A 25,069-nucleotide genomic window follows, 5' to 3' on the forward strand; every position below is an offset into this window, starting at 1 on the left:
GTATTCGGGATCGCGAATTCTTTCGATCATCATTTTGCTGATTGTCCCATTCTCTCTCTCTCTTTTTTCTCTCTCCCAGTCACCTCCACCGGCAGCTATCGAATTTCTGAATAAGATCCGCGAAGTGATCACGATCGCAAAGTACAAGATGTCCTCGAAACGGTTTCAGCCTTCGCTGAACATCATACCGGAGGAGCTGCAGCATGCAGCCGGGTCGGAAACGTACGCCGCCGTACAGACTGCGCCGGCTAGTCGTCGCAGTAGTCTGATCAGCTCTCGCAAGGATAGCTCTCGCAAGAGTGCCTGTTCGGGGTGTCCAGGGTGCGAGAAGAAGGTAGCTGCGTCCGATCCAGTCATGGTACCGTCAAGCAACTGTAAGAATTGTGGTGATAAGCAGAACAGCATTCGCAAATGGTTGGAGGATGTATCGTCCACCCACGGGGACGGTATTGCCGAGGCAGACATCTACGATAGCAAATCGAATCTGCTTGCCAGTGGAGGAACATCGGAAACGGACGGTACAACTCCAACACCGAAATCGGATGGCGCTGGAATTGCAAACCCTGCTTTCGTAGGTGATCAACCGTCGATGGAGTCGGTCAAGTCGCAAGATGACCGAACGACCGCACCCGATTCATTGCCGATTCGCCCGGATATTAAGAAGCAACCGAAAAGTCACCGGCTATCGAAGACGGGGAGTTTACACAGCGACAGTTCGTCAACGTCGGACAATGAAACGATCGTAGCAAACAGTGTGAAGGAACGATCGTCCGTGGTACGCATCCCGTCCGCCAGCAAATCGGTACGCTCGGACACTAGCTCGGCACCGAAAATTGTGTCACATAGTTTGAAGTCGAATTTGGTCAGTAAGATGAGCAAGTTTGGCATGCAGGAAGGTGCTGGTGCGTTGATGAAGAACAGTAGCTTCATCTACGAGGAGAGTCGACCGGCACAGCCAACCAACCAGGATCTGTACATCAAGAACACGAACAATTCGGTAGCGAATCTGGACACGAACAAGATGTACGATAAGCGGGATCTTTATAGCATCGCCGGCAGTGAGATTTACAACAATCCTCAGTTCGAGACGTCACCGGTGATGTCACACAAGAAGCTATCGGTATCACACGCGGCACATCATCATCATCATGGGCACGGTAAGAAGGCCCCCGCGTCGAATGGACCAGGAAGAGCACATCCCACACAACAACCACCAGCAGCTCTGGTACCGCTCGCCGCCTCTTCCAGCAAGCAACGTCGCCAGGAGGTACTGGATCAGTACGCAAACGTCAAACCGATGAAGCTGCGCAACATCAATCAGATGCCGGACATGGTGTACGAAGCACTCGCCATGGATCAGCGCAAGATCCGCTCGTGGTCCGAACGGCACGCTGATCGCTTGCCGATGCCACAGCTCGAATCGATGGACTACAATATCGATTCGTCCGACAGTCGCTTCAGCAGTATCGATCGTCACGAGCGCTACCGGAACGAGAAGTTCTTTCACGACTTCCTAAACTCGGACCAGGAGTGCAATACGCTCGGGAACCGGTCCGGCAAGAACTCGTACAGCAAGTACCAGCCGGACTCGCCGATCTACTCCCGCAAATCGCCCCACTATCTGATCGTGGACTACGAAACGGACAGTCTCGAGCGGGTCACCTCCAAGACACCGATGAGCTTCAACACCTCCACGACGAACAGTAGCGATCTTGGGTCGCAACCGTCGCCCTCGCTCAGCACCGCACTGCCGCTCGAGGAGGAGGTCGAGATACGCAACGCCATATACGATCGGGTGGAGGGTTTTAGAAAGGATACTGACACGATCAAGACGGAACGCGAAGCCGTCAGTATCCGGTCCGATGAGTATGAAGACGTTCCGCAGGCTTCGTCCTTGCTGGGCACCGCGCAGCCCGCACCCGGTGGCAAGGCGAAGAAAAAGGTACCGAAGATCAAGTGTGACACGCCATTTCAGGGGAGCATCACGATCGAGGTGGAACACAGTCCCGACGATTGCGACCTGTCGGCGACGGACAGTGATCAGTTCGAGCCGGACACACTGGACCGTAAGCCGAAGAAGCACGGGCAGACGAAAGCTGCCGTAAGTCGGCACCGGAGCAACGTGTGGGAGGGTGAGCGTGGTGGACGGGGTGAATCCGTTGGGATCGAGTCCAGTCTAACCTCGCTGCCGGCCGATCTGAACAGTCACTTTGTGCTGAAAAGTAGCGGGTCGTTCAAGCACGAAACAAGCTTCGGTAGCTTGAGGGAGATCTACGAATCGAAGAACCCAAAAGCTACCGGACCTCCGGCCATTCGAAGTTCGCTGAGCAATCTGTCCGAGCTGGACGTAAAGTCGGGAAAGTTGCTTACGCTCGAGACGCGACACTCGCGCCGTCAGCGTACGAATGTGGGCGATGCGTTGATACCGGCACCGAAGCTAGTCCCACCGGATTTGATTCCACCGGACAGTGCTCGACAGGCTACCGTGTACGATCACCCACGGTTGCAGCTGAAGAAGGTGGAAGATTATGGCATTGCGCCGAAGAATCTGGCCTGCTGGAGCAATAGCGAGAAGCTGTCCAACCCACCGACGGGTCCAGCACCGAAACCAAACTTCTGCACCACCACCACCACCAGCGAGAACTATGAATCGATCAATAGTTTTACGGCAGAAAGTGACTCCACACAGTTCACGGGTATCTCGGATAATGATCGTACGGTTTCGGGTGGTAGTAATAGCAGTAGTACCGGCAAGAACCGTAGCTCACAGGGCAAGCTTCCCAACTACAGCCACGTGCACAAGAATCCCACCGATCAGTCACTGTACATCACCGAGAAGACGGAGTACGCGAGGATCGAGAACGAGAAGCAACGATCGCAGGAGGAGTTGAGTGGAATCTTGGAAAGCTACATGACGCTGGGCGAGATGAATAGCAAGAACTTCCTGCAGCAGGTGGACAGCAAGATCTACGATCTGCGCACCCGTCAGTCGCAGCAGCAGCAACATCAGCAGGTGATGAGCAAGGCAAAGTTCATCGAGGACATCGACAAGATCGAGGTGCTGTCGACGAAAACGCTCTCCAACTATAGCTATCCGATCAATCGTAATGGGCCCTCGATCAACCCGAAGGACGTTGAGGATGAGAAACCATCCATCTACGACATCAGTGGACCGATTCCGATCGGGAGCTCGCCCTCGGGATCACCCACCACCACCAAGGTGTTCCGCGTGGAGTTGAACCAATCCTCGAACGGTATGCAGATCGCGATGGGATTAAGGGATCGCGTTAAAAAGTCAAAAGATCTGAAGAACGCGTGGAAAAAGTTTATCGGAATAGCGACGGCCAAGTTTAACGGGAAGTCGGGTGATCCGGATCTAGAGAAGACGTCCGATTCGTCCGATATACTCGAGAAGGATGAAGGAATTTCGTCGTTGATCGATGACTCGTCCGGAAGTGGAGCTTATGGATCGCACTACCAGCAACAGCAGCAGTTGTTGCGCCCTCACCATCATCATCACCACCGGAAACGATCCGGCCTCGGACCAACTGCAGAGGACGGTGAGAAACCATCAACGTCCAACGCTCGCAACATCACGATCGTACGCAGTAACTCACGCTCGAGCACCAAGGAACAGGACAGCGGTTACATGAGCGCGGATTCGAGTGAATCAAAGCTGAACGGCAAAAAGATCTACGAGCGGTTCAACTTTAGCTCCCAATCCCCGGACGGACCTGGCTCAGAAGGACCAATCCTCGAGGAGAACAAGTACGAGATCTGCGCTCTGCAGGAATCGAACGAAAAGGCTCCCGGAACGCCGGAAGCAACCGGTACCAATCGCAGCGGATCGTCCACCGGTGGTTCTTCTGCCGGTGGGACCCGTGCGGACAAATCGATCGCACGTCCTCGCTCTCCACCACCACCACTTCCTCCGCCGAATCCACCACCACCTCCACCACCGACGGCCACCATCCCGTCGAAGAAAGCATCCGGCGGTCCGGGTGTTGCTGTGAAGGTGATCGAAAAACCTCACAGTAAGCCACCACCACCACCCTCACCACCAACCAATGCCTCCTCCTCCTCGCCCTCCTCATCCCTCACAACGATCGCACGGACTGTGGCCATAAACCGGGGTGAGCTGGAAGCGGGTCCATCACGTCAAAGACTGCACGCCCCCAACGGTGTGTTCTTCAACACTTCCGACGCGATCAGTGTCCGGGTGTACTCGTCGGACGATGAAAAGTTTGACGGCAGTGACGATGCGTCCTGCATCTCGGACGAGGACGATCTTGATTCGCATCTGGACGATATCTCCGAATCGGGGGCGGAAAGTGTCGAAACACATTCGGTGTTCTTCAAGAACATACGCAAACCGTCACACCTGACGGTGGCACCGGCTGCGGATCGTGCAATGGCAGCCGCCGTTCATTAGCGAGCTGGGAAAGATTTTTTTTTCTTCTGTAAATTCAGTTCTTTCTCCTACTTTGTGCAATAATGCTAGTTTCATTCCGTCTGAAGTAGATTCCATAGTTGGTAAGATAGGCTAGGCTTTGCGTAAAGGCCAATTCTGTACATTACATTCGACCCACGGGGACACAACCGTTGCAGCGGTCACACACCGTTCGAGATTATTGAGTTATTGTACCTCCACAAGTATTGAGCTTAGTCCATGAGTCTGCGGGATTCCTTTGCGAATAGGAGCACAGTACATCCTTTCCACTGGAAGCCATGGACACGTTGGATAGCCGTCTAGGTTAGGTTCTAGGGGTTAGGGAGTATTTGTAGACAACACTCAGTGGCAACTGTGCAATTTGATTTTAAGATTACTCGGTAGAGATATTTATTTTTGAGAAAAGGCATGAAAAGAGAGTGATTGATTGTGTGCGTGAATTGAGTGTGTGTGAGTGAGTTTTTTTTTGCTTTGCTTAACTACTGTTGAGTTCTTCTGCTACTGCTACATTTTCGCCTGGCTGTTTTTGTTACATTTGCGATTTTTTTTTTGTTTAAAATTTATTTGTTGGGGTTTTTTCTTAACTTTATTGTTTTCTTATTACTTTTTTCCAAACTATTTGCAAGCTGCAAGCCTCGAAAATGTAGCCTGCTAGCATCGAATGTGATACGCGACATGCATTTGCACGTCCTTTGCAATAATGTGAGTTAAGGTAGGAGGATGCAATGTTAGGTTTAACAATTCCGCAAGGAACCCCGTAATCGTACGACGGGTCCAGCCCACCCAAAAAGGTTGTCGGACCCCGTCTACATTACACACTAGGCCGGATATGTGCAATAAACTACAACAATCCGTGTTAAGGTTTACTAGCTATATAAGGAATCACACGCGTACGTACGCAAGCCGTCGTAACGCTGACAGGGTGCAATCTTGAACCTACAATAGACCGAAGTCGGGACGTTGTAGAGTAGTGTGTAAGGATTTTTGTACTCTAAGTTTTTGTAAGGTTAGCGATATCGATCGACGGTATGGTAGTTGTAGCTTACATCACGGCTATAATACCAAAAATGGCTTACAAACTTCTTTTGGCTATTAATATTGTAACCTTCGCCCCACGTCGCTTTGCACGACGGCGAAGTCTAGGTGTAGGCGTATTCGTTTTATAAGTTCAATTTTAACCCGTCCGTGTTTTGTTAGGTTTAAAGACATTTTGCCGATGCTCCAATGAAAAGAGATTTTCGGGCGACGTTAGCTTCATAAGTACCTGCCAAAAACCGCAAGTAAGGAACCGACCCCTAAACGTAACGCCGAGACGTTACAGGTTTCCTCAACGCGTAATCAGTAGCGAGTAGAGTAGGGTTAAGCTCTCGTTAGCAATTCTTATCGTATGCATATTTATTCCGTTTTGTAGTGATTCTTGATCGGCTCTCTCTTAGCTGTGAATGTCTTGTTAGCATATTTTTTTATTTGATGTTTGAAAAACTGTTTTCCATCTGTTGTCTATCGCATATGCCTACTCTGTTGGTAATATTATTGCTGGTTAAGGTATACAAATTTATATAGGTTAAGCATATTCTCTACTGAAGTAGTCGTAATAGTTATAGTAGCGATAAGATGTGCTGTTTATTTAATGGAGAGGTGAAAGACAGGAGTTTGAATAGTGAATGTTTCCTGTAATTCGTAAGCTTAGCTAAAATGCCTGAAGTTGCTCATCATTTCGACATTCGTTAGCGACACGACGGGCCCTTGTACAGAGCTGGGCTCCGAGAATGACGAACGAAAGTGTGTTTTTTTTTCTCCCCCGGGATCAATTTGTGTTTTAGCGCGTAAGAGACTTCTCCCATATGACTGTAATTGATTTTATGCAACTGAAACGAATAAAGAACTGTTTTTAATTAAATGGAGTGTATTGCCTATTTTAGGAGTATAGCACCCGTAGGAGTTATTTAATTTCTTTTTTTGTAAGGAAAGCTACAACGAATGTTATTTTTAGAGAAATATTTAAAATTATGTTTATTTGTCCTATTGTTTTTTGCAATCTTTCCCACACTTAAACCTTGGGCTTCTTTGGTAGCGATCCGAACGCCGATATGACGGTCCCCTTCGTCCCGGTAGCGGTGGTTGTGAGTGTCTGCGGTAAAATGCCCGCCGGTTTTAGTGCATTAACCATGGCGACGGCAGCTGCCGCACCCAGCATACCGGGGGCCGCTCCCAACACACCCGGCTGGTCCCATTTCGATTTGCGCTTCTTCGATTCGTCCGGATCGACACGCTTGACGCCCGTTTGTATTTCCGTTTTCGTAGCTTCCTTGCGTGCTTTTTCCACCTTTTCCATCTCGATTTTCTGTGCCTTTGCCAGCTCCTCGTAATACGATTCTTTGCCCCACTGGAAGGGATCGAATATTTCCGCCGGATAGTTGGTGCCCAGTTCGTTAATGTCGCAGAAATGGATAAGCTTTTCGTAGATGCTCGGATTGCGGAACTCTTTGCGCTCCTGTATGATACGGTTCGTGTCCATGTTCGAATTTTTCATCCGTTCGTGCAGTGCCGCGATCTTGTCCTGCAGCTCCTGCGAGCATTTGCCTTTCGGTTCGGGCGGCAAGCTGAAACCGTACAGCTTCGCCCGGTCCACCTTTTCCGGCGAGGGGCTACGTTGTGGTTCGGGCTCGTGTTCGGATTCGACCGGTTCCTCACGATCGCTGTGAGCTGGTGAGTTGTTTTCTTCGTCCGTATCGACGATCGTATCGTCGATGTAGCTAACGAGCCGGAGAGCTTTCTTGCGCGGTGGTCCGGGTGTGCCATTGTCACTGGCACCGCTAGGTTCTGCCGATTTGAACGGAAGGCTTGCAGTGTTGCTTTGCGTGACGGGTGTTCCGGAACTCTCGGACATTTCCCGCAGTGGTGTTTGCTGACGGGAACGAATCTAACGAATGGGGAATATCAAGAACTTAAAACTCATTTCCAGGGACACCTTCCGCAAAGTAACAACAAACCTGCGACACGGAACTTTCTCCTTCCGACTGTGGTGATTCATCGTCCGAACGACGCTCTTCTTCATTTTCCGAGTCCGTATAAGTGGCGGTGAGAGATGCAAGGGCCGAGTTTTTCGAACTCATCGTGGAAAACTATTCAAATACACTTTGTTTCACGGTTTTTTAGACTAACTTTCGCGGAATGTTGTGTTTGCACGCACTGGTGTTGTTTGTTTACAAAATTTTACTTTGACAGTTGCGCGACGTTGGAGGAACATCGGAACCCTACAACAGTCGCACGTGGTTCAGGCATTGGCTAAAACGAAACGCACAGCGCTTCGCAGGATCAAAATATCAGCTGGCTAGAGAATTATTTTCTTAAAATCCTTCTTTTTAATTAAAAAACGCATTGAAACAATTTAAGATTGATTTAACAGATACGATAACATGACTCTACAGACATAGAAATTCATTTAAGTGTCAGAAACACACACAAAAAAAGTTATTTTTCGAATGTTTGTAGAAAAGTTTATAAAAGAATTAGCTATAGAGCAGTCCATAACTTAATAGCTCTTTCTTTTATTTTAAATAAAGAATTACCTGCATGTCGTGTTTTATAGTTGACTGTCGTCCGGATGATACAGCTCTCCTATCAAACGGTAGATATACGAAGGTGCATTCGAACCACTAGGAAAACAGAGAAAAAAAGCATCATTATAATCTTTTCTAACCTTTCCAGGCAGTTCCATACATACTTATTCGTCACGAAGAGCGTCACCAGTTCCGGCGGCACATAATCGAACAGCGGATTGTATGCTTTTGTGAACCGTGAGGCCAAGCTTTTGAACGGCAGTACCGCTTCCGTGTTGCCCAGAATGTTGAAATCACCCTGCTCGTAATTGCACAGATGCACCGGAGTCAGCTTGTACGTCGGTGCGAGCACAATCACCGGCACAGAAAAGTGTTTCGCCGACAGTGCCAAACTGTACGTTCCACAGACGGCCTGCAGTCCACCGTTCGCCAGCACCGAATGCGTACCGATGATGATCTTATTGATGCGTGACATAATCGCAAAGATTGCCGCATCGGAAATGAGGGTCGTTTGTATCTTGGCCCGACCCAGATTGGCCGCCAGCTGTTGACCACGGCAATCAGGAGCACACTCTACCACCACCACCTCGATAGGACGTGTTTCGGCCGCCTTGCGCAAGAACTTTTCGACCGCATGCGAATACCCGATCGTCATGATCAGTTCCGCCGAATGTATGTGTTCCGCCGCTTGGGCAGAAATCGAATCGCCCGTCGTTTCTAGCTCGGTTTCTATTTCCGACAAATGGTCGACCAGTGCATTCTTCAGCCCAGGCATCGGTTTCGAGTAATCGTCCCGTTCTGGATCGGCTGCCTGTGTTACGAGCTTGTGAAGCGAGAGAATACTTTGCCCATCGTCGAAATGCACCACCCGGGAAGAGTCGTACTCTTCGCGCACTATTTTCATAACACGCCGGATGGTGTTTGCTACGACGATATCGTGCGGTAGTGCTTCGGCCAAGAAGCGACCCTGGGTGCGAATCAGCGATAGCAGTTCTTCGGCCGTGGTCCAAGGTTTTTTCGACACGAGATCCATCAGCAGCTGGAGCGTTCTCGTGGCAAGCTTCAGCGATCCGGTGATTTTGCTGGTGAAAGTTAGCATGGGGATTAGTACGCACCAAACGGGGAGGCGTGTTGGCATCTTACCGAAGGCGAACATCCTGAATGTATTCAGCAATTCCTTCCACCGGCAGGACGGAGGAATCTTTTCCTAATTCTTTCATTTTGTGCGTTTATTCCGTTTGTTCTGTTTTGATTCTGCCGGACTGCTGTGGATTTTGTTGACGTTTCCCAGCAGGATGAAGGCACGTCTACACGGTGCAAGCACAAGACAGATTTCAAACTGTCAACTCAGCTGTCACAACATTGAACCGTGTGCACGCAGCTTAAGCGCGCTCTTGCGCCTCAAATTCATAACAAAACACAAAGAAAACAATCATCTTTTTTAGCAGAAACTGCTTTTTCGATTTATTAATAATTCTACAGACCTTCGAGAAGATTAAATAACATACGGTGGTAGAATTTTGCTCACTATCGTCACCGAACCAGTGTTGTGGAAGAATCAGTGCTTGGAGCTTCACGAAAGCTAAACGAAAATGTCCGCCTCTGGTCCAACATCGTTGATATCGACGGCTGGTGATGAATCGTTTGATTTCCTGTTTAAAATCGTACTAATCGGAGACTGTGGTACCGGCAAGACATGCATCGTGCAGCGATTCAAATCGGGCAACTTTATCGAAAGCCACGGCAACACGATCGGTGTGGACTTCTCGATGAAAGCCGTGTCCGTCGATGGGAAGAAGGTTAAGGTAAGACAAGAGCATAGCCCGCTAATCCCACCAGCGAAGGCCTAAGGGCAGTTGCAGCGATGATGGCACTCCGCACGGCACACATTCTAATCAGTCCGGTTCTATTTTAGCTACAAATATGGGATACGGCGGGTCAGGAGCGTTTTCGTACCATTACGCAAAGCTATTACCGATCGGCTAACGGTGTTTTAATTGGTTCGTATCTCTACTGCTATGAGACAGAAAAAGGTGAAAATGCTTTTTTGTTCAATGATTTTTCTATTTTATCTTAGTGTACGACATCACGAAACGATCGTCCTTCCTAAGCCTGCAACGATGGATCGATGAGGTGCGTAGATACACAGCCTCCAACGTGATGATCTTTGTGATAGGCAACAAATCCGATCTGGACTCGATACGAGAGGTAGAGTTTTCCGAAGCCCAAAACCTGTGCCAGTACATCCCCGAGGTGATGTTCGTGATGGAAACGTCGGCAAAAGACAACCGCTGCATCGAAGACGCATTTATGACGCTGGCAACTGAACTAAAGGTCCGAGCGATTTAACCTCTCCGATGACCTTAATTGCAATTTCACAATTCGTGTTTGTTTTATTTGCAGCGACGCCACGATGGAATCAATGCGGCGGCAGAGGACGAAGAAGGCATTACGCTGGGTCAGAGTAAAAGCTTATCAACCAATTCGTGCAACGCGCTGTGCAATTTAACGTGAGCAGCATACATCAGCAGCCGAACGAAGCTACTCTGATACCTGGCCAATGCCAAAGGACCATTTGCGAACACAACTGTTTAACAGGCGACATGTGAAGAGGAAGTAGAAGCTAAACCGATCCCTCCCATAATTTGATCCTACGGTTGCAGTACGCCACTGCTAATGCCATTGTTCTAAGCAATTCAGCAACCGCAACATCACGCACCTGGTGATTGCGGTAGTACGTAAGGTACACTGTTTAGACTAATCCCCGTACACTGCTCGATGGCAAGATATTTTAAATCTTGCTCCTCTATTCTTTCGCAGAACCGTACCGCAACCATTGAATGGTGACGGTGGTGATGCAATTTTTCCCCTGTACATAATTGGCAATGGTACATGTGTTAACTAATGTAGTAGTTACATTGAATTAAACGTTAGCTTTTCATTCGATTAACCGATCCTCGAACAAAGTCAAGCTCTCTCGGAGCGTGAGTGAGCGCCGAGCTAAATACGTAGTATAGAACTCGATTACATATTTTACATGATACGATTTATTTATTTGAAGAGCTCTAGGAATGGAACTATTTTAACACGAAACAGTTTGTGTAAATATAAAAGCTATTTTAACAGCTCACCCATCGGTAGCGAAAATCCGTTTTGTTGCAACATTGTTTAACAAGCATCAGCACTAGCCAGCGCTAGAAGATAAGCTGTACTGCATGGTTTTTATAATCGCTGATGACAATTTCCCAATCCTTGCTAACGCAAATGCCCGAAATCCAGTTAAACTTGCCCGCCGAATCGCCGCGCGATCCGAGCGCCGTTACAAACTGTCCATTTGGGCGATAAACTAGAATCTTTGCATTACCACCATCACCGACGAGAATGAACCCGGCCGGATCGACACCGATCACCTCCGGATACTGGAACTGACCGTTGATCGTACCGGTTTGGCCGAATTCTTGCAACTGTTCGCCGTACTTGTTGAACAGCTTCACCCTACGATTACCGGCATCCAGCACCAGGATGGCGTCTTTCTGCACCGCTATGTCGGTAGGATTCTTCAGATCAACCATCCGGGAGGATATTTTCGACTGCGATCCCTTCACGAGCTGATCCTTGGTGAGGCGTCCGAACTGGGAGTGGACCTTACCGTCGCTGGTGCTGAGACACTGGGGAGGGGAAGGTAAAAGTTCTTTACATATTGCCTAAATGTAGGAGATTTTTAGTAATCCCTACCTGTATTCTATCATTTCCAGTATCGCACACGAAAATGATACCACTCGAGCAGAAAGCGATCCCTTCCGGTGATCTGCAAATGTGGAGCAAAACAATACCAGTAATGGCTATAGTCGTAACAGATTCCGCCATCGCTTACCTCAATTGACCAGCTTGATCACCCTTGGAGCAAAGCTTACGAAGCAGTTGTCCCTCCTGAGAAAACACAAAGATACAGTGCTTCCACTTGTCCGTAACGAAGAGTTCCCGCCGGTCCGGATCGAACGTAATTCCTTGCGGATAACTAAGCTCTTCGTGTGATATCTTCTGCACAATGTGACCGTTAGTTCTGGAAGAGATCGGTAAGCGTTAGTAACTCGATTGGAATTAGTATGCTTCCGGTTCGTACTTATCTATTCCGAAAATAATGCGACATTCTGATCCCGCAACGTAAAGAAGCGGTTTCTCTAGTCCCTCGTGGTCCCAGGGAGCAAACCCAACACCGGTCGGTCGTTGGCAATGGTTCCATAGCAGTCTAGGTTTGTAAACGTGGCCTCTGAAAGTTAAAGAACTCGATCACAGTTAAGGTCGTTATTTAAATGGAGCATGTGTTATTGAACCTACTTGTAAAACTGAGTTACCGAAGCCTCCGATGAGTTCGGATGCAGTTGATGCTTGGGCGTAGACTTGATGCTGGAGCTATGCTTAACGGTCGGTGTCGTTTGAGTGTCATAGATCGACTCCACTTTTAATTTATCCTGCGGAAGAAGGTTCCCATAATTGTAACGCATTCATCACATTCTTCTAGATTTTATCCTACCCGATTAAAAATGACACGTTCCCGACCCCACAGCGAAACCTCCTCCAGTATAATCGACATGTCCTTGTGCAGCTTCAGATACACCTGGACCGGATCCAATGAACCCACAACCGGCCGACCAATCGATACCAGCAGTTGGTCAATTTTCTCCCTCACCAGCTCGTGCGAACAAACCGCATCGTTTAGTATTCCTTGCGACGAGTCTTCGGATGGCGTTGGCGTAAATCAGTAGCTCGCACATGACATATTTGGTGCGATATGTTGTGTGTGTGTGTGTGTGTGGGTGTGCGTTTTGTGGCATGAAACGAAAATGCAACAAGAAAAGAGGGCAACTAATAATAAGCTAAAGCAGAGTAGAACGTGCCGGGCATCGGTAAGGAAGTGTCTGGCACGCACAAACAAATGCGATCGAATTCCGGTAGCTCAAGCACACGGCCCTGGGACTGCGGGAGAATTTGCAAAAGAAAGTACAATCAATTTCACCTAATAGTTCCGCTTGTTGCTGCTGAAGGGCGTGGATTTTGTCGCGAAAACAGACCATTATCTCGTCGTTGATCTCGGAAAAGCGGCTCTGAAGTGATGGAGGAAAGAGAACAATTGTTATTGCTGTACTGGGACAGGTAGCTATGTATGTGTAACGTATTTGCATAAATGATTGTTTGGTCACTTGTGGTAAAAAGTTAGTATTCTGAGCAAGGTCTCGCATAGCTGAGTTGTCGGTGAGAACGGCTCTAGAATTATAAATCGTTCACTCGAAAAAAGCGCATTAACAATAATATTAAATTTATTTGTGACTCTCTCCTGCATATGAAAAATGGAATGAAAAATAGAGAGTGAAGAAAACTGAAGTTTCCGAATTCAAATATTCCGCCAAAAATCATTTCAATATTTCACCAAGAATCCTCGGCCACGTGCTCTGAAATTTAATTCCACCCCGGTTGGAATTTGGAGACTCCGCTAAAAACCTAACCTAATTTATTAGCACACATGCTGTTGCACTCGCATCACCCCTCTACAGAGTCTTCCCATTAACATTCTACCCCACGGGCGCATCCGCCTTACATTGATCGAACAATTTCACCGCAAAACAATCGATCGAAGCTTTCGTTTCGGGTTGGAAGCATTTTGGTTTGCCAACCTTTTTTTTTGCTCTTCACGCCACGACATGGTGCGTTTTGTGTCCGGTCCGGTACGGAAGCGACAGTTTGCATTCGCAATGAGTCAATCGAAAGGCTGAAGCTAGCCGAAAGTAGCGCCCGCACCGACATCGATAGCAAACGGATCAAACTGCGGCAGATTAGCGGTCATTTGAATGGCACGCACGTGCGCGACTGTTTTCAAACTAGCAGGCGGCCTCAACCGCACGTGCTCTGGTGCCTGGGTTACGAATGGTGGACCTCCAATATGGTCACTTTGGTAAACTCACTCAGTGACCGTATATGAAGGAAAGTAAATTTCTTACATTAAATAACCACCTTGGTTGTGCGCCTGATAACGAAGCACATGCGCCATTCGTTTTGACAAGGCAGTTTCGGCATCTTTCGCTACAAATCCGTCAATCAACCGATCCGCCTGCACCGACTTTCTTCCGAGTGGAGATTCAAAAGATAGCACTCGCACGCGTTACATTCGCGAACGATCATCAGGTCGTTTGTACTGGTCGGCGATCGGAGTGATAAGGCAAGATTTTTGTCATCAACCGTGACCTTATTTTCACTCTCGATCGCACCGAATGGCGTGTGCACATTTGACCATAATCGGCAAACCATTTCGGTCGTCCTTCCTTCCGGGCACGTTCGGCAGGTTATGAGCGGCACTGCGTCTTTTGATTGCCTCTTAAGTGATTTTTTTTTACATGTCCGGGATTCCCAAGTATTAGTTCCGTCCGGGAGTTTGATTTTAAAATGAGCACATCACCTGCGCTTGCTTACCCACGGCAAAGTGCTGGCCCAAGGCAAGTCGGTGAGCGAGTTTTGATTTTACCTTAATTTAACTTACCTTATATTCGATCATTTTATGATCCAATTTTTCGATGGCCGACTTTAGCTGACCCTCAAGCTGGCCAACTTGACGCCCCAGTTCGTCCACGTGAGCGAGCCAACAGATTGCGCACAGCATCTGCAAACGGAAAACGAAAATGGCGTGCTAATGATTCGTGTTCTCATTTTGTTATCAATTTTTTGTGTGTATGTGTGTGTTTTTTAACTACAAGACCAAAGGCACGCAAGAACTCGTTTTGTTTCGCAATTTTCTTTTAAAGGGTATAACCGAACTTTGCCAATCCAATTAAGCGGCCTGTATGCCTTCTAGGGAGATATAAAAAGGCACGAATCGGTTCGTGTCGAAGAATTTCTTCGATTTTCTTTTCCTAATTTGCTAATGTCCTATTTTGTCACTAATTGCCTCAATCACGTGTTATTCATCCATAATTATTGAAGTATTTGAAAGGAAAAGTTTGAAGAAAACAATTAAAAACAAAATTAAGTAATTTGTAAATACTTAGTAAAAATGTGAAGGAAAATATTGAAACTTTATGAACAATTGAAGAAGAAGTAGATTATAAAAGTAGATAAAAAATAGAAAAGAAAATTAAAACTCACCGACATACAGTGATCACATTTGTGCAGAGCCGTCTCGGAAACAGTTTGACACTTGGAACACTGAAGCGTTGGGGCCAGGTTCTGAAAGATGCATTAAAAAAAAAGAGAACAAATAACATTCTTGCTACAAATTGTGTTCCGACCATGATAAGGGGAGAATGTTTTCCACGACCCCCTCGCCCGAACCCATTCATTCCAAAAGCATGATAAGTGACCAATTAATTGGTGGTCAACATAATGTCGTTGATAAGAGGGACGCCTACATTCTCCAACTGATAGCTTCCGACTGGAGTGGGCGCAAGCGAAGCTGGACAGGAAGGTGTGGGCTGCATCATCTGTAGCATGTTGTCGATGTGAAGGTTCGACGGAAGGGCGGTTAGATCCGGATCCTTAAGCAGTTGCTTAGTGCCACAGGTAATGCAACCGATGTAGCCTGTGAGGATATTGATTCGGAAGAGTTAGAGTTAAGGAGTATCCCAGTGAGTAGAGAGCAAAAAAAACTCTTACTCTTGTCGGCTTGTCTGTGAAGATTCTCTTCCAAACATTCCAGGCAGAACGTATGCTGACAGTTCAGCATCTTCGGCACCGTAAGACGAAGCTCACATAGTCCACAGATCAGCAGTTGTTCGATGGTTTTGGACATGTGCTCTCTGAAGCAAGGATAGAGAGATATCAATCAGGATGTCTAGAAAAGCTGGAGCTCAAACCACCATTCAACTCACCTTCTGCTACCGAGATCGAAGGAGTTCTTGAATGAAGATCCTTCCGAAATACGATTCCTGCTCGGAACCGCCATCGGTGGACTTCTAGCCGTGTCATCATAGGAAATAAGCCGACTAGTACGTATCCCTCGACTCATGCTGACTGTTTGCGTCTCTGGACACTACAAAAACACGATAAAAACATTCACTCACATACACTGCACAAACGATACTGACTCAATCGAACCAGGAACTTCCTTTCCAAAGAGCAAACCTACCGCAACGATTGGCGATCTGATAGAGAATCGTTATCTGGTGGACATTTCAGTTGTTTTCCGCCAGCGTCGGCCGAAGATATCGCCCTGTTTATGGACACCGCCAGCAAACAATGTAGGACAGGTTGTTGGACTATTTTAATTTTCCCTCAGTTGTTGATCAGTTTCATTTTATCAGTTGCTAAAATATAAATAACAATTCGAGCAACTGTGGCTTTCACTTATCGATCAACCCACATGGAGAAGCCATGCAAAAAAGACTCCTCCATTGCCAGTAGCTCAGGAAGGATTCTTGATTCGCTCTCCGTTCACATCGTCATTCTCCGGGTTGAAGATGCACCCATCTCACCCAGCCTGACAGCCAGGTGTCTTGCAGCAAAAGTATGCAGCCAAGAGAGTGATATGCAACTGCAGTGAGGCGGCAGTCAGCAGTACCCTAACCGGTCCGTACGTCGCTTCGGTTCATTCGTTCACCGAGCGCTTTGCCCATTTCTCCTTCCCAACAGGGGACCGATTCGCGTTCGGTGTGTACTGGGGCGGACGGTCCAGACCAGACCAGAGACCGACAACCTCCCCCCCCCCCTCCCCGTTGGACTACGGGAGCCACTTAAACTCTTTTTTCCCGCCGTGACGCGCTTTAGTCGAGCTCGGAGCGCATAGCGAAGCGGTACGCAAGTAACGTACGCGGTTACTTGCGGCACAGTTTGTGGTTTTTTGGTCGGTTTTGTGTGTGATCGAGCCCCCTTCCGAGTTTTCGTGATACCGACTGCTACCGGAATCGAACGTTTCGCTCGATTGATTATTAACCGTCCTCCTGTTGGGTCGTTATTGGTTGGTAGGTGTGTTTGTGGTACAGAGAAAGAAAAGCCCTCGCGGAAGCTCGCAGCCCTCGAGCGTGACATGGATGAAGTCTAATTTGGCGTTTGGTAGAGGGGCTCACGTGTGAAAACGATCGCCAATAATTGAATGTTTGCTTGTTGAAGGAAGTGGTGTGCGGCGTGCTGGTGGGCGGTAGCCTCACGGTGTGACACAATTTGACTTGAACAACGGTTTAATAAGCGCCACGGCAAAGATGCCGATGAGATGAGTGAGAATTTCTGGAGGTATAGCAGTATCAGTTTCCCGCGGTGACCCAGTTAAGCAAAGACCTACGACAAAGTGTCCGGTGTCCTAGTGTGCCAGTGATAACGTAGTTTCCGTACGTTTGGAGGTGGTGTTTCCAGTGTGAAGTAAAAACAAGTGGGCCAACGTATAGAAAACAGGCGACACATCCTCAGGTCAAGAAAGTGTAAGTGTTCTCATCCTACGAGGATGTCCTCTTATCTCAGTCAGCTCGGAAAAATGCGTCAGAAGTCTAGAGATAGGCATCTTCCCACTCTGGAATCGTGTTCCATGTTATCTTCCTGACACTGAAAAATCCCATGCCCAACCAGCTTAACCGTACACATCCGGACCACGGCGTGGATTTTCCCATTTTAGACAACTCTTTTCCAATCACACACACACACACTCATCCAGTTTGTGATCGTGGATTTGCGACAGTTTTCCAACGAGCGATCGTCACCAACGGGGTGAAAAATTAAATGCCCGGGGAAACGACTCGTGTACGTATGTGCGTAGTTTTCCTATTCCGCACTTTGTCTAGTATCGGGAGAATCCAGTCCTACCCAGGAGAGGCTCCACCGGATCTGGTGCAACGAGAGTGAAACCGATGTCGGCCATCATCAGAGTGTCGCTTTCGTACGCTTGATTGTGATCACGGTGAAAACGGCTGGTTTGTTCGAGCTCGAGAATCGCACACATATCGTTAGGTCATCTGGTTGACGATTGGCTGATTGTCTTGTGGAGGTTTCCGTACGATGAAGCATTGAAGTCTTTGGTTTTTAACGAGTCTTGATGGAATTTGGAGTGTGTTTTATTTTAAATTGTGTTTTGCTGGTTTGCTTTTCATGTTTGACTTATTTTGTTTTGTTTTATGTGTAAAAAATATAAAAAATTAACAGAATATGCATAAAAACATTAAGTTATTGCGTGTAAAGGAATATTGTTTTTTTAATATAAAAAAGTTTACAAAATGAATGCAAACGAGCATCAAAGCCACAAATTACAAAAAAGTCTCAAAATTAAACAAACAAAAATAAAAAAATCTCAGAATTTAACAAAAAAATAAAAAAAAACAACGTTTTCAGATAAAAAAAGATGAAAAAATCCATTTAAAAAATGAAATAGGTGACATGTATAATATGAAAAATCTGTATACTATTTCTATAGCAAGGCAACATAATCCACCTTGAAACATGGCAATCGTTTAGGAAGGGAAATTAAGCCTTTTTTTTCGGAATGCAATAAATCAACCTTCAACAAGACGGCATCAAAAACGACGAGGATGCACGTAAAGTGGGTTTTCTCTCAACGCACATTGCCGCAAGTGCAAGTGCAATGAGGCTGTGGAATGAGGCACTGCAAAAAAAAAAAAAAAACAAGACGCATGATCCGATGGTTGGAAAACTCGTTTCCGCCCCAATCCGGCCAGGCACACGCAACGCAACGCTGCGCTGCACCGTTGTGCGTCCCGGTCCCATGGTCTCGTGGTCACTACCGGTAACTACACCAGTGCATGCTGCTCTCCACTCCACAAGTCTTCCGGCTTCCGGCGGCTAGTCTGGCGTGTGGTGTGTGGCTCGTTAGTCACTTTCCTTTGAAGCGTTTCGTTCGGGCCTCGATGGAAACCTTGACCCACACTTTGGGCCGCCCAGTGGTGATCCAGTGACTCCGGGTGGTGGCGTTTAACACACACGCACACACACACGCTTTACGAAGACATTAAAACGCCGCATGTTGATGATGATCATCATGAGCCTTCTGGTTGCGCATCCCGATGTGCCAAAACGTCATTCTTTGGCGTTTGAGACGAATGCGTGAAAGTGCGAATGGCCGGTGAATTGCGTTTGGAAATTATGCGCGTGCCAGATTAGGGGTGGCCGGCCCAGGTCATTGCGCCCGATTTGGTGCTAATGTTTGCCTCATTAGCGTGTGTGCATTTGGCTAGGGTGAGCGTTTGTTTGATCCCGTCCCATACGCCACGGGATGGGTTAATTGCTGTTGCGGCTTTGCTAGCTTAACGCTGCATCGGGTGCAATCAATTAAATGTGCAGGTGCAGTCAGCACTGATGCAGACGTGTGGATAGGTACATTGATTGGAGGTAAAGTGAAACTTATTCGCACACTTTCCGCTGATTAGATCATTAGGTCAAGCTTGATACTTTGTTGGACATTTAATCGGAAAAGGTTTTTAAAATGCTTTAAAGATTGGTGACCAATGAAGATGCTGATGTATCATATGATATGACATTCTTGTGCTATTTAAAATATTCATCAACACATTACATTTTATTTATAAGTCCTATATTTTACAAAAAAAAAATCGGGCCGATGCGACAGCGGCGCCGGTCTTAACACGGCAGGACTGGGGTTCAAATTTCATCCAGACCGCTTCTCGTATACAAGAATGATGGCAGGAATGATGGCGACGCATGATGGCTTCATCATACCGCAGCATCTGACCAGAGTCAGATGGTTGCCGGTCTGAATATCCAACTACGTGGTATCATTAAGTCTGGTAAGCCAGAAATTGCAGACATGTCCTTAATAGAGGTCGTTAGGCCAAAGAAGAAGAAGAATCAGTGAAAAATCAGTCAGATTAAGCGGCTGACAGCGCTCGATTGATGCGTATCGGTGCAGGAAAAAGCTTTCCAATTTCCTTTCTCAGCAGTGATCAATAGAGTTTTTGGGCAAACCTCAACGGTCAAATCATTCTAATCATTATATATAAAAAAGGTGATCAACTTATGTGTCAGTGTAACTTCATAGTACCCTGATGAATTTTTCATACCATTAAAATACTCTCAATTTTATTTTATTTTTCACAAATGAAAATCGTCATCATCGTCAGCACAGTGCATACATTGCTTGTTATCCGTGTTACAGAATACAACACAATATACAATAGCTCTGCTGTTTAAGACATTTGATGAGCTAAATAAGACAAAAGTGCCTGCTGAACTCAACAGGCTATCTGGTTGGCTTGACGACCGCTACAACCTCCTTGGCCTTACCAACCTCGAAAGGTCTCGTGCTTCCACATTTTTTGTGACACATTATTCCCGTTAGTAGCCGGATAGTCAGTCCTGTGTACAGGGAAGCTGTCAGGAAGGGATTTGAACTCTGCTCCTCCCCTGTGAAGACTGCAGCGCCTCGGCCACCAGACCGCTCCAAAAGATCGTCTATCTAAACTTATTTATATTTTATTGCCAAATCATTCCTATATGGGGACATAGTGAAGATGCAGATCGATCTACGATCATCATAACATACACATCGAAATCGAATATTTTGCAGAAACTCTTTGAAAATGCGCATATGACCTATTTCTGTCTACAATTATGAAATGCCGTGATAGTTTTATGTAGACAGCCATAGAGAAAAAGCATCTCTTTAAATCGCCTTTTAACCCTTCATACCTACCAAACAATTGCATATTTGCGCACCTTTTAAAATTCTTTTCAGCAATCATTCCTTCGCGATCGCCAAAGTGCCCGAACACACGTACACTTGTTGACACAGAAAAAGGAGAAACCAAAACGTTAAGAGCCTCGCACGAAAAAAAAAATCCCCCAAACGAACGAACCTTATTCCTTCGTTATCCGGTTACTGTTGTTTCCTGCACACACGGCCGACCGTCCATTCTCAGGTGCATCACACACGCGAATTCGCGAACAGTCCGTGCAATTTATCGTCTCATTTCATGCTCAATCGGATTAAATTGATATCGCCCCGGGAAGTACACACAATGCAACACAGTGACGTTGGATGGTTTCTCTTTTTTGCCGCTTCTACCTTCCTTGAGGTTTAAAGTCTTGCCTGATCCAACTTGTGGCGGATCTTGAAGGGGCACATGCAGTAAAGATGAGTTCCGTTCCCCCTATATGGCATCATTCCTGTGTCATGTACGGAGCTCGTTTTACAACCAGAACTCTGTCGTGGCGCGCGTATCACCTGCGTGCCATGGGGAATAAGAAGCTCATCGTCAATTTTCCATAATTGATAGGCGCAGACAATTTATTGCACGGCAATAAAAACTGAGCTTTAGATGCATGCTCAATTTTGGGTGGCGAAAGTGCAAAATTATTAACTTCCGGGCAGCATAAAATTGCGCCAGTTCGCTGGTGAAACAATAAAGTGATCCACGGTGCCAGTAGTGCCAAGTTCAAGGTCGAGAAGGAGAAGGAATGGTTAACGGGCTCGTTCGTGCGTCACATCGTGTTGGACGATCTTTGAACTCCATGGCGATCTTCGGTCAACAATTTCAAGACGCACAGAGATGCGGTGAAATTGCTGACCGAAAATAAGGAGGTCATCCAAGGAGTTATTGAGCGATCTCCTCCGGCCCCAAAGTTGTCTGGGCGTTGTCATCGGTCATTCGGGCTTGTCGTAGCGATATTCGTCCTAAATTTCGAATTTCACCTCCAAGAGGACAAGTTAAAGTGTGTCACTTACAGGATAAGCAAGATAATTCTTCCACTGATCCAGAAGTCTACACATGCGAGGGGTCGTACGGTACGGGGACGGGGATCATTTTAACCCGGGGGAACCACCAAAAAATAAGAGAAGAAAGCGCTGCACACTGCCGTGATGACCCGGAAAACGAAAGTGCCCACAGTTGGCTGGTGGTCATAGATCATGCATGGAGGCAATGCTGGAAATGCCTGAAAGGGAAAATGCTGAAGTTACTGAAGATGCAAGCATCTTCTCGTCCTGGTCGATTCGGTACGGCGTTCCTGTGTCCATACAGTACCGGTATGGTAAATGCACATCGGCGGAAAAAGAAACTTCACTTTCGTCGCACCCGGATTGTGGAGGGCAAGAACAAGAAGACCGGCACATCGTATCGTCTTCTCTCACTCGATCAAGCTTTGTCACATCGTGTGCAGTGGCCCTGGGAATGTAGGTTCTGGCCGGCTGTACAGTGTATCGTTTAGGAATCGTGACTGGAAAACTGGTTTTTCCGGACATATTCCACCGATAGGTACGACCCGTCCTACGGAGGCTGGGCATGCTCGCTGGGACAGAGAGGCGGAAATGTGCAAAGCTGGCTTTATGTTGGCAAGTAACGCTAACTGCCAATGGATTATCGGTTCGTGTGTTCGTGAAAATCTGGTAGCATGCTCCCACAAAACGGTGGGAGGTGTCTGTCGGGACAGATGCCAATAGCTGCACACACCTGGTATGATCAATGAGCTGGGCCGGCTTTGAAGGTGGACAGTTTGCACATTAGAGGATAATTGAGGTCTTAATTTACAGTTTGTTACGTGAAAACGAGGTGTGAACAGGAAACGGAAAGTGATCCAGATATCTGTTCTGATGTAAGAATGATGATTATGCATAAGAAGGTGATCGTTACGCTATTTGGATCTTCAGGATCTCACTAACCTTTACTTGTTGCTATTCTTTCTTCCCTCAGTGATCCTCAGCAGCCGTTTTACTCCCTGATAGTAACTAAGACGCCTTCCACAATGGAGATTCGGTGGATGCACAGCATCCAGCTGGTGCTGCTTCTAACCCTCACCACTATTCCCATCATCCGAGCGACGTCATCGAAAGAACAAAAGCAGCACGAAAGCTTAGGAAACAGTCCCAGCGTAGCATCGGCATCAAGCAAATGGGACTCCTCTCCCAGGGTAGAAAGCGACACGCATCCCGATTCCGGTCACTTTCGATTGGTAGACGACGAGCTAATTGGTGCGCGTGCGGCTACAGAGTCGTCGCCGTCGTCGTCATTCACGCACAGCACCCAACCCAAGAAGCACCTACTGGGCAAGGAAAGCAAAAAGTACCGGAAAAAGTACGTGTCCGAAGATGATTATCGAAAATCGATGCCACACGCCGATGCCCCACAGTCTGCGGATGGTGTTGGCAGCACCGGGGAAAAGCAAACGACTGGAACATCAGCCAAATCCAGCGAACCGCACAGCAGAAAGAAGCGCCTGATCTGGGTTACGGACGATGGTCGGCTGGCACTGCCGCCCGGTACGTCACTAACGATTGCGCCGACGATCGCGCTGCCGTTTGTGCGTTACCCACCGACCGGCTTTCTGTCCAACATCTCTATCAGTTTGCCCATAACGAGTGAGTAGCGTCTAAACCTCGGGTAGCTTCGTCCACTTTGCAGGTCGTATTTACACCGATCTGTTGTCCATTTCAGTTGACTTCGATAAGCTGGGCCTGACGGATAACCAGAATCCGCTCGGTGTGTTACCGCCCCTGTTTGCGAGATCGATGGGCCAGGCAGCCGGATCGGTACTGGCGGACTATGTGTCGGACTACATGCGGCTGCAGAGACGGAAGCGTAGCATTCCGAGCACGGCGAACGATCACTTCAAGATCACGACAAACCGGTTGGATGATGAGGATGGTGGAGATCAGTCAATGCCACAACTTCCGGCAGAACATAAGCATGCGTTCCATGGTGGAGAACGGTAAGGAAAAGGGTTTCTATCGGAAAAAACCGCGATCTTACATTTTTTGGGGGATTTTGGGACATTCTTTTATCTTATCAGAGCGCTCCTGTACGTGGTGGTGGAAGATTTCATCGCAAACTTTGGTCTGGACGGGAGAGCATGCATGCTTCGTGCCATATGTGAGGTGCATTCGAAATCGATCGAAAAATTTGGCCTGATCGGAGAGATGCTGAAACTCTTCTTTACGTGAGTGTTTCTCTTTCGGGTCCAGTGTTGCATTGCCTACAGTTTACTTGTAATGTTCTCCACTAATTCTTCTCATCTTCAGCGCATCATTGTCGCCATATTCCGAGCATTTAGACGAGTACGTGACGGCGGAAAAGGTTGGCCGGGGACAGGATGGACCGGGCGAATGCTTCCCATACTACAAGGACTGTCCGCGTAGCTTATTCCGCTCGTCAAACAACCCCCAACACATGTATCAGCAACCGGAGCAACGTCACCGGCCATCGGACTTTGACCGTGATGTAGACGACGAGGAACACTTTGACAACGAGATTCCAGGAGATCCGGTGCGTGAACCACGTGCCACTAGCAGTTCGCGAAGCAGCAACACCAAAGAAAACACGATCGTACAGCTGGAGCAGCGTGATCTAGCGGAGATGGCAATGTAGGGAAGTAAAGGTGGCCAGCACAATCTGTAGGCAAAAACGTATATCTCGGGGTTTTTGTAGTTTCTGGTGCTACAAAGCGGTTTTTTTTTTTTGTTTGGTTTGGTTAGGCGAGGAAGAAAGATCCAACCAACAGAAGGGTATTAAAGAGTAGAAACGTTCGAATGATTGAGAGTTACTGTTGTAAAGCTTAGTGTAATAGAGATCGGCAGTGGAGATCGTGGGATGATGGTCCCTGGTTTAGATAGAATAGTAATTTATTCCTATTTGTTAGACCCGAACGTTGTGTTAAGCGGGTGCATGTTGTTGAAAGTACGAGTGGTTTGGCGAACACGTAGACCAATGTCCAATGTGCAGAACAGTCCTACGAGGAAGTAGACAGCGTTGTTTTTATTATTTATTGTAACTATTTGCAGCAACAGGTGCCCATAATTTTGAATTAGTCGCTAAAAAAATGCAGGGAGAACGACGAAGAGAAATAAAGTGAATCGAGTCGTGTAAATATCAGCAAAATGTGTGATTTTATATTGAATAAAACACCTTACCACTTGAGAATCGAACCCAAGCGAGTCTGATGAAGGATATTGATCAAGTCTTTTTTTAACACAATTGTTTATCGCAATGTTTGCGGAATCTTATATCAACCTTTAAAGAGCGCCGTGCTTTGTACTTTTTGCTGATTGTGTAGAATGCTTATTTTTCCCCTGAGGAGAATAGGACTCTATAAATGGACCAAAATAAAAAACCTCTCCAAGTTT

At 47.2% G+C, this 25,069-nt stretch overlaps 6 protein-coding genes across 9 annotated transcripts in view; 3 read left to right on the forward strand and 3 right to left on the reverse strand.

Annotated features, from left to right (window-relative positions):
• The window catches only part of LOC118511408, an 87,269-nt gene extending 81,205 nt beyond the window's left edge, over positions 1-6,064 (forward strand). For both annotated transcript variants that reach the window (XM_036054465.1, XM_036054466.1), the window contains one exon: positions 80-6,064. In XM_036054465.1, the coding sequence (XP_035910358.1) occupies positions 80-4,432 (4,353 nt within the window). In that variant the 3' untranslated portion in view covers positions 4,433-6,064. The remainder of the gene's footprint in view (positions 1-79) is intronic.
• On the reverse strand, positions 6,049-9,305 carry LOC118511411 (translation initiation factor eIF-2B subunit beta). 3 transcript variants are annotated; one of them, XM_036054471.1, is made up of 4 exons: positions 9,157-9,304; positions 8,178-9,095; positions 8,023-8,109; positions 6,049-6,335 (listed from the first exon to the last, which is right to left on the reverse strand). In XM_036054471.1, the coding sequence occupies exons 1-3, from the start codon at positions 9,231-9,233 to the stop codon at positions 8,037-8,039; spliced, it is 1,068 nt and encodes a 355-aa protein (XP_035910364.1). In that variant the 5' UTR covers positions 9,234-9,304; the 3' UTR covers positions 6,049-6,335; positions 8,023-8,036. The 3 variants fall into 3 exon arrangements, with proteins under 3 accessions (XP_035910364.1, XP_035910363.1, XP_035910361.1); XM_036054470.1 differs by having other exon boundaries at positions 6,248-6,318; XM_036054468.1 differs by lacking the exon at positions 6,049-6,335 and having other exon boundaries at positions 7,963-8,109; positions 9,157-9,305.
• On the reverse strand, positions 6,434-7,679 carry LOC118511412 (SAP30-binding protein). Its single transcript, XM_036054472.1, has 2 exons — positions 7,444-7,679; positions 6,434-7,373 (listed from the first exon to the last, which is right to left on the reverse strand). Exons 1-2 carry the CDS (start codon positions 7,564-7,566, stop codon positions 6,501-6,503), a joined length of 996 nt encoding a protein of 331 aa, XP_035910365.1. The 5' UTR covers positions 7,567-7,679; the 3' UTR covers positions 6,434-6,500.
• Positions 9,306-9,362: 57 nt separating the features above from the next.
• LOC118511413 (ras-related protein Rab-43) lies at positions 9,363-11,160 on the forward strand. The gene is made up of 4 exons (XM_036054473.1): positions 9,363-9,818; positions 9,929-10,013; positions 10,091-10,347; positions 10,417-11,160. The coding sequence occupies exons 1-4, from the start codon at positions 9,606-9,608 to the stop codon at positions 10,525-10,527; spliced, it is 666 nt and encodes a 221-aa protein (XP_035910366.1). The 5' UTR covers positions 9,363-9,605; the 3' UTR covers positions 10,528-11,160.
• Positions 11,038-16,087, reverse strand: LOC118511410 (RING finger protein nhl-1-like). Its single transcript, XM_036054467.1, has 12 exons — positions 15,870-16,087; positions 15,655-15,797; positions 15,411-15,580; positions 15,148-15,228; positions 14,546-14,665; positions 13,031-13,118; positions 12,548-12,750; positions 12,352-12,485; positions 12,137-12,283; positions 11,888-12,076; positions 11,749-11,821; positions 11,038-11,681 (listed from the first exon to the last, which is right to left on the reverse strand). Exons 1-12 carry the CDS (start codon positions 16,004-16,006, stop codon positions 11,208-11,210), a joined length of 1,959 nt encoding a protein of 652 aa, XP_035910360.1. The 5' UTR covers positions 16,007-16,087; the 3' UTR covers positions 11,038-11,207.
• Positions 16,088-22,517: 6,430 nt separating this feature from the next.
• Positions 22,518-24,863, forward strand: LOC118511414. The gene is made up of 5 exons (XM_036054474.1): positions 22,518-22,545; positions 22,644-23,308; positions 23,385-23,658; positions 23,740-23,886; positions 23,969-24,863. Exons 2-5 carry the CDS (start codon positions 22,696-22,698, stop codon positions 24,312-24,314), a joined length of 1,380 nt encoding a protein of 459 aa, XP_035910367.1. The 5' UTR covers positions 22,518-22,545; positions 22,644-22,695; the 3' UTR covers positions 24,315-24,863.
• The last annotated feature ends 206 nt before the right edge of the window (positions 24,864-25,069 follow it).

The sequence above is a fragment of the Anopheles stephensi genome, chromosome 3 (genome assembly GCF_013141755.1).
Source record: "Anopheles stephensi strain Indian chromosome 3, UCI_ANSTEP_V1.0, whole genome shotgun sequence".
Taxonomy (NCBI): domain Eukaryota; kingdom Metazoa; phylum Arthropoda; class Insecta; order Diptera; family Culicidae; genus Anopheles; species Anopheles stephensi.

Bases quoted from the DNA above. Each gene is read 5' to 3' on its own strand.
- LOC118511412 (XM_036054472.1), bottom strand. From the start codon at position 7,566: ATGAGTTCGAAAAACTCGGCCCTTGCATCTCTCACCGCCACTTATACG. The intron at 7,374-7,443 runs GTTTGTTGTTAC...CCCATTCGTTAG, and splicing joins GAGAAAGTTCCGTGTCGCAG to ATTCGTTCCCGTCAGCAAAC.
- LOC118511411 (XM_036054471.1), bottom strand. From the start codon at position 9,233: ATGAAAGAATTAGGAAAAGATTCCTCCGTCCTGCCGGTGGAAGGAATT. The intron at 9,096-9,156 runs GTAAGATGCCAA...AACTTTCACCAG, and splicing joins ATTCAGGATGTTCGCCTTCG to CAAAATCACCGGATCGCTGA. The intron at 8,110-8,177 runs GTATGTATGGAA...CTGTTTTCCTAG, and splicing joins ACGCTCTTCGTGACGAATAA to TGGTTCGAATGCACCTTCGT.
- LOC118511413 (XM_036054473.1), top strand. From the start codon at position 9,606: ATGTCCGCCTCTGGTCCAACATCGTTGATATCGACGGCTGGTGATGAA. The intron at 9,819-9,928 runs GTAAGACAAGAG...GTTCTATTTTAG, and splicing joins TCGATGGGAAGAAGGTTAAG to CTACAAATATGGGATACGGC. The intron at 10,014-10,090 runs GTTCGTATCTCT...ATTTTATCTTAG, and splicing joins GGCTAACGGTGTTTTAATTG to TGTACGACATCACGAAACGA.
- LOC118511410 (XM_036054467.1), bottom strand. From the start codon at position 16,006: ATGAGTCGAGGGATACGTACTAGTCGGCTTATTTCCTATGATGACACG. The intron at 12,486-12,547 runs GTAGGATAAAAT...CTTCTTCCGCAG, and splicing joins AACGTGTCATTTTTAATCGG to GATAAATTAAAAGTGGAGTC. The intron at 12,284-12,351 runs GTAGGTTCAATA...TTTAACTTTCAG, and splicing joins TCGGTAACTCAGTTTTACAA to AGGCCACGTTTACAAACCTA.
- LOC118511414 (XM_036054474.1), top strand. From the start codon at position 22,696: ATGGAGATTCGGTGGATGCACAGCATCCAGCTGGTGCTGCTTCTAACC. The intron at 23,309-23,384 runs GTGAGTAGCGTC...TGTCCATTTCAG, and splicing joins TATCAGTTTGCCCATAACGA to TTGACTTCGATAAGCTGGGC. The intron at 23,659-23,739 runs GTAAGGAAAAGG...TTATCTTATCAG, and splicing joins GCGTTCCATGGTGGAGAACG to AGCGCTCCTGTACGTGGTGG.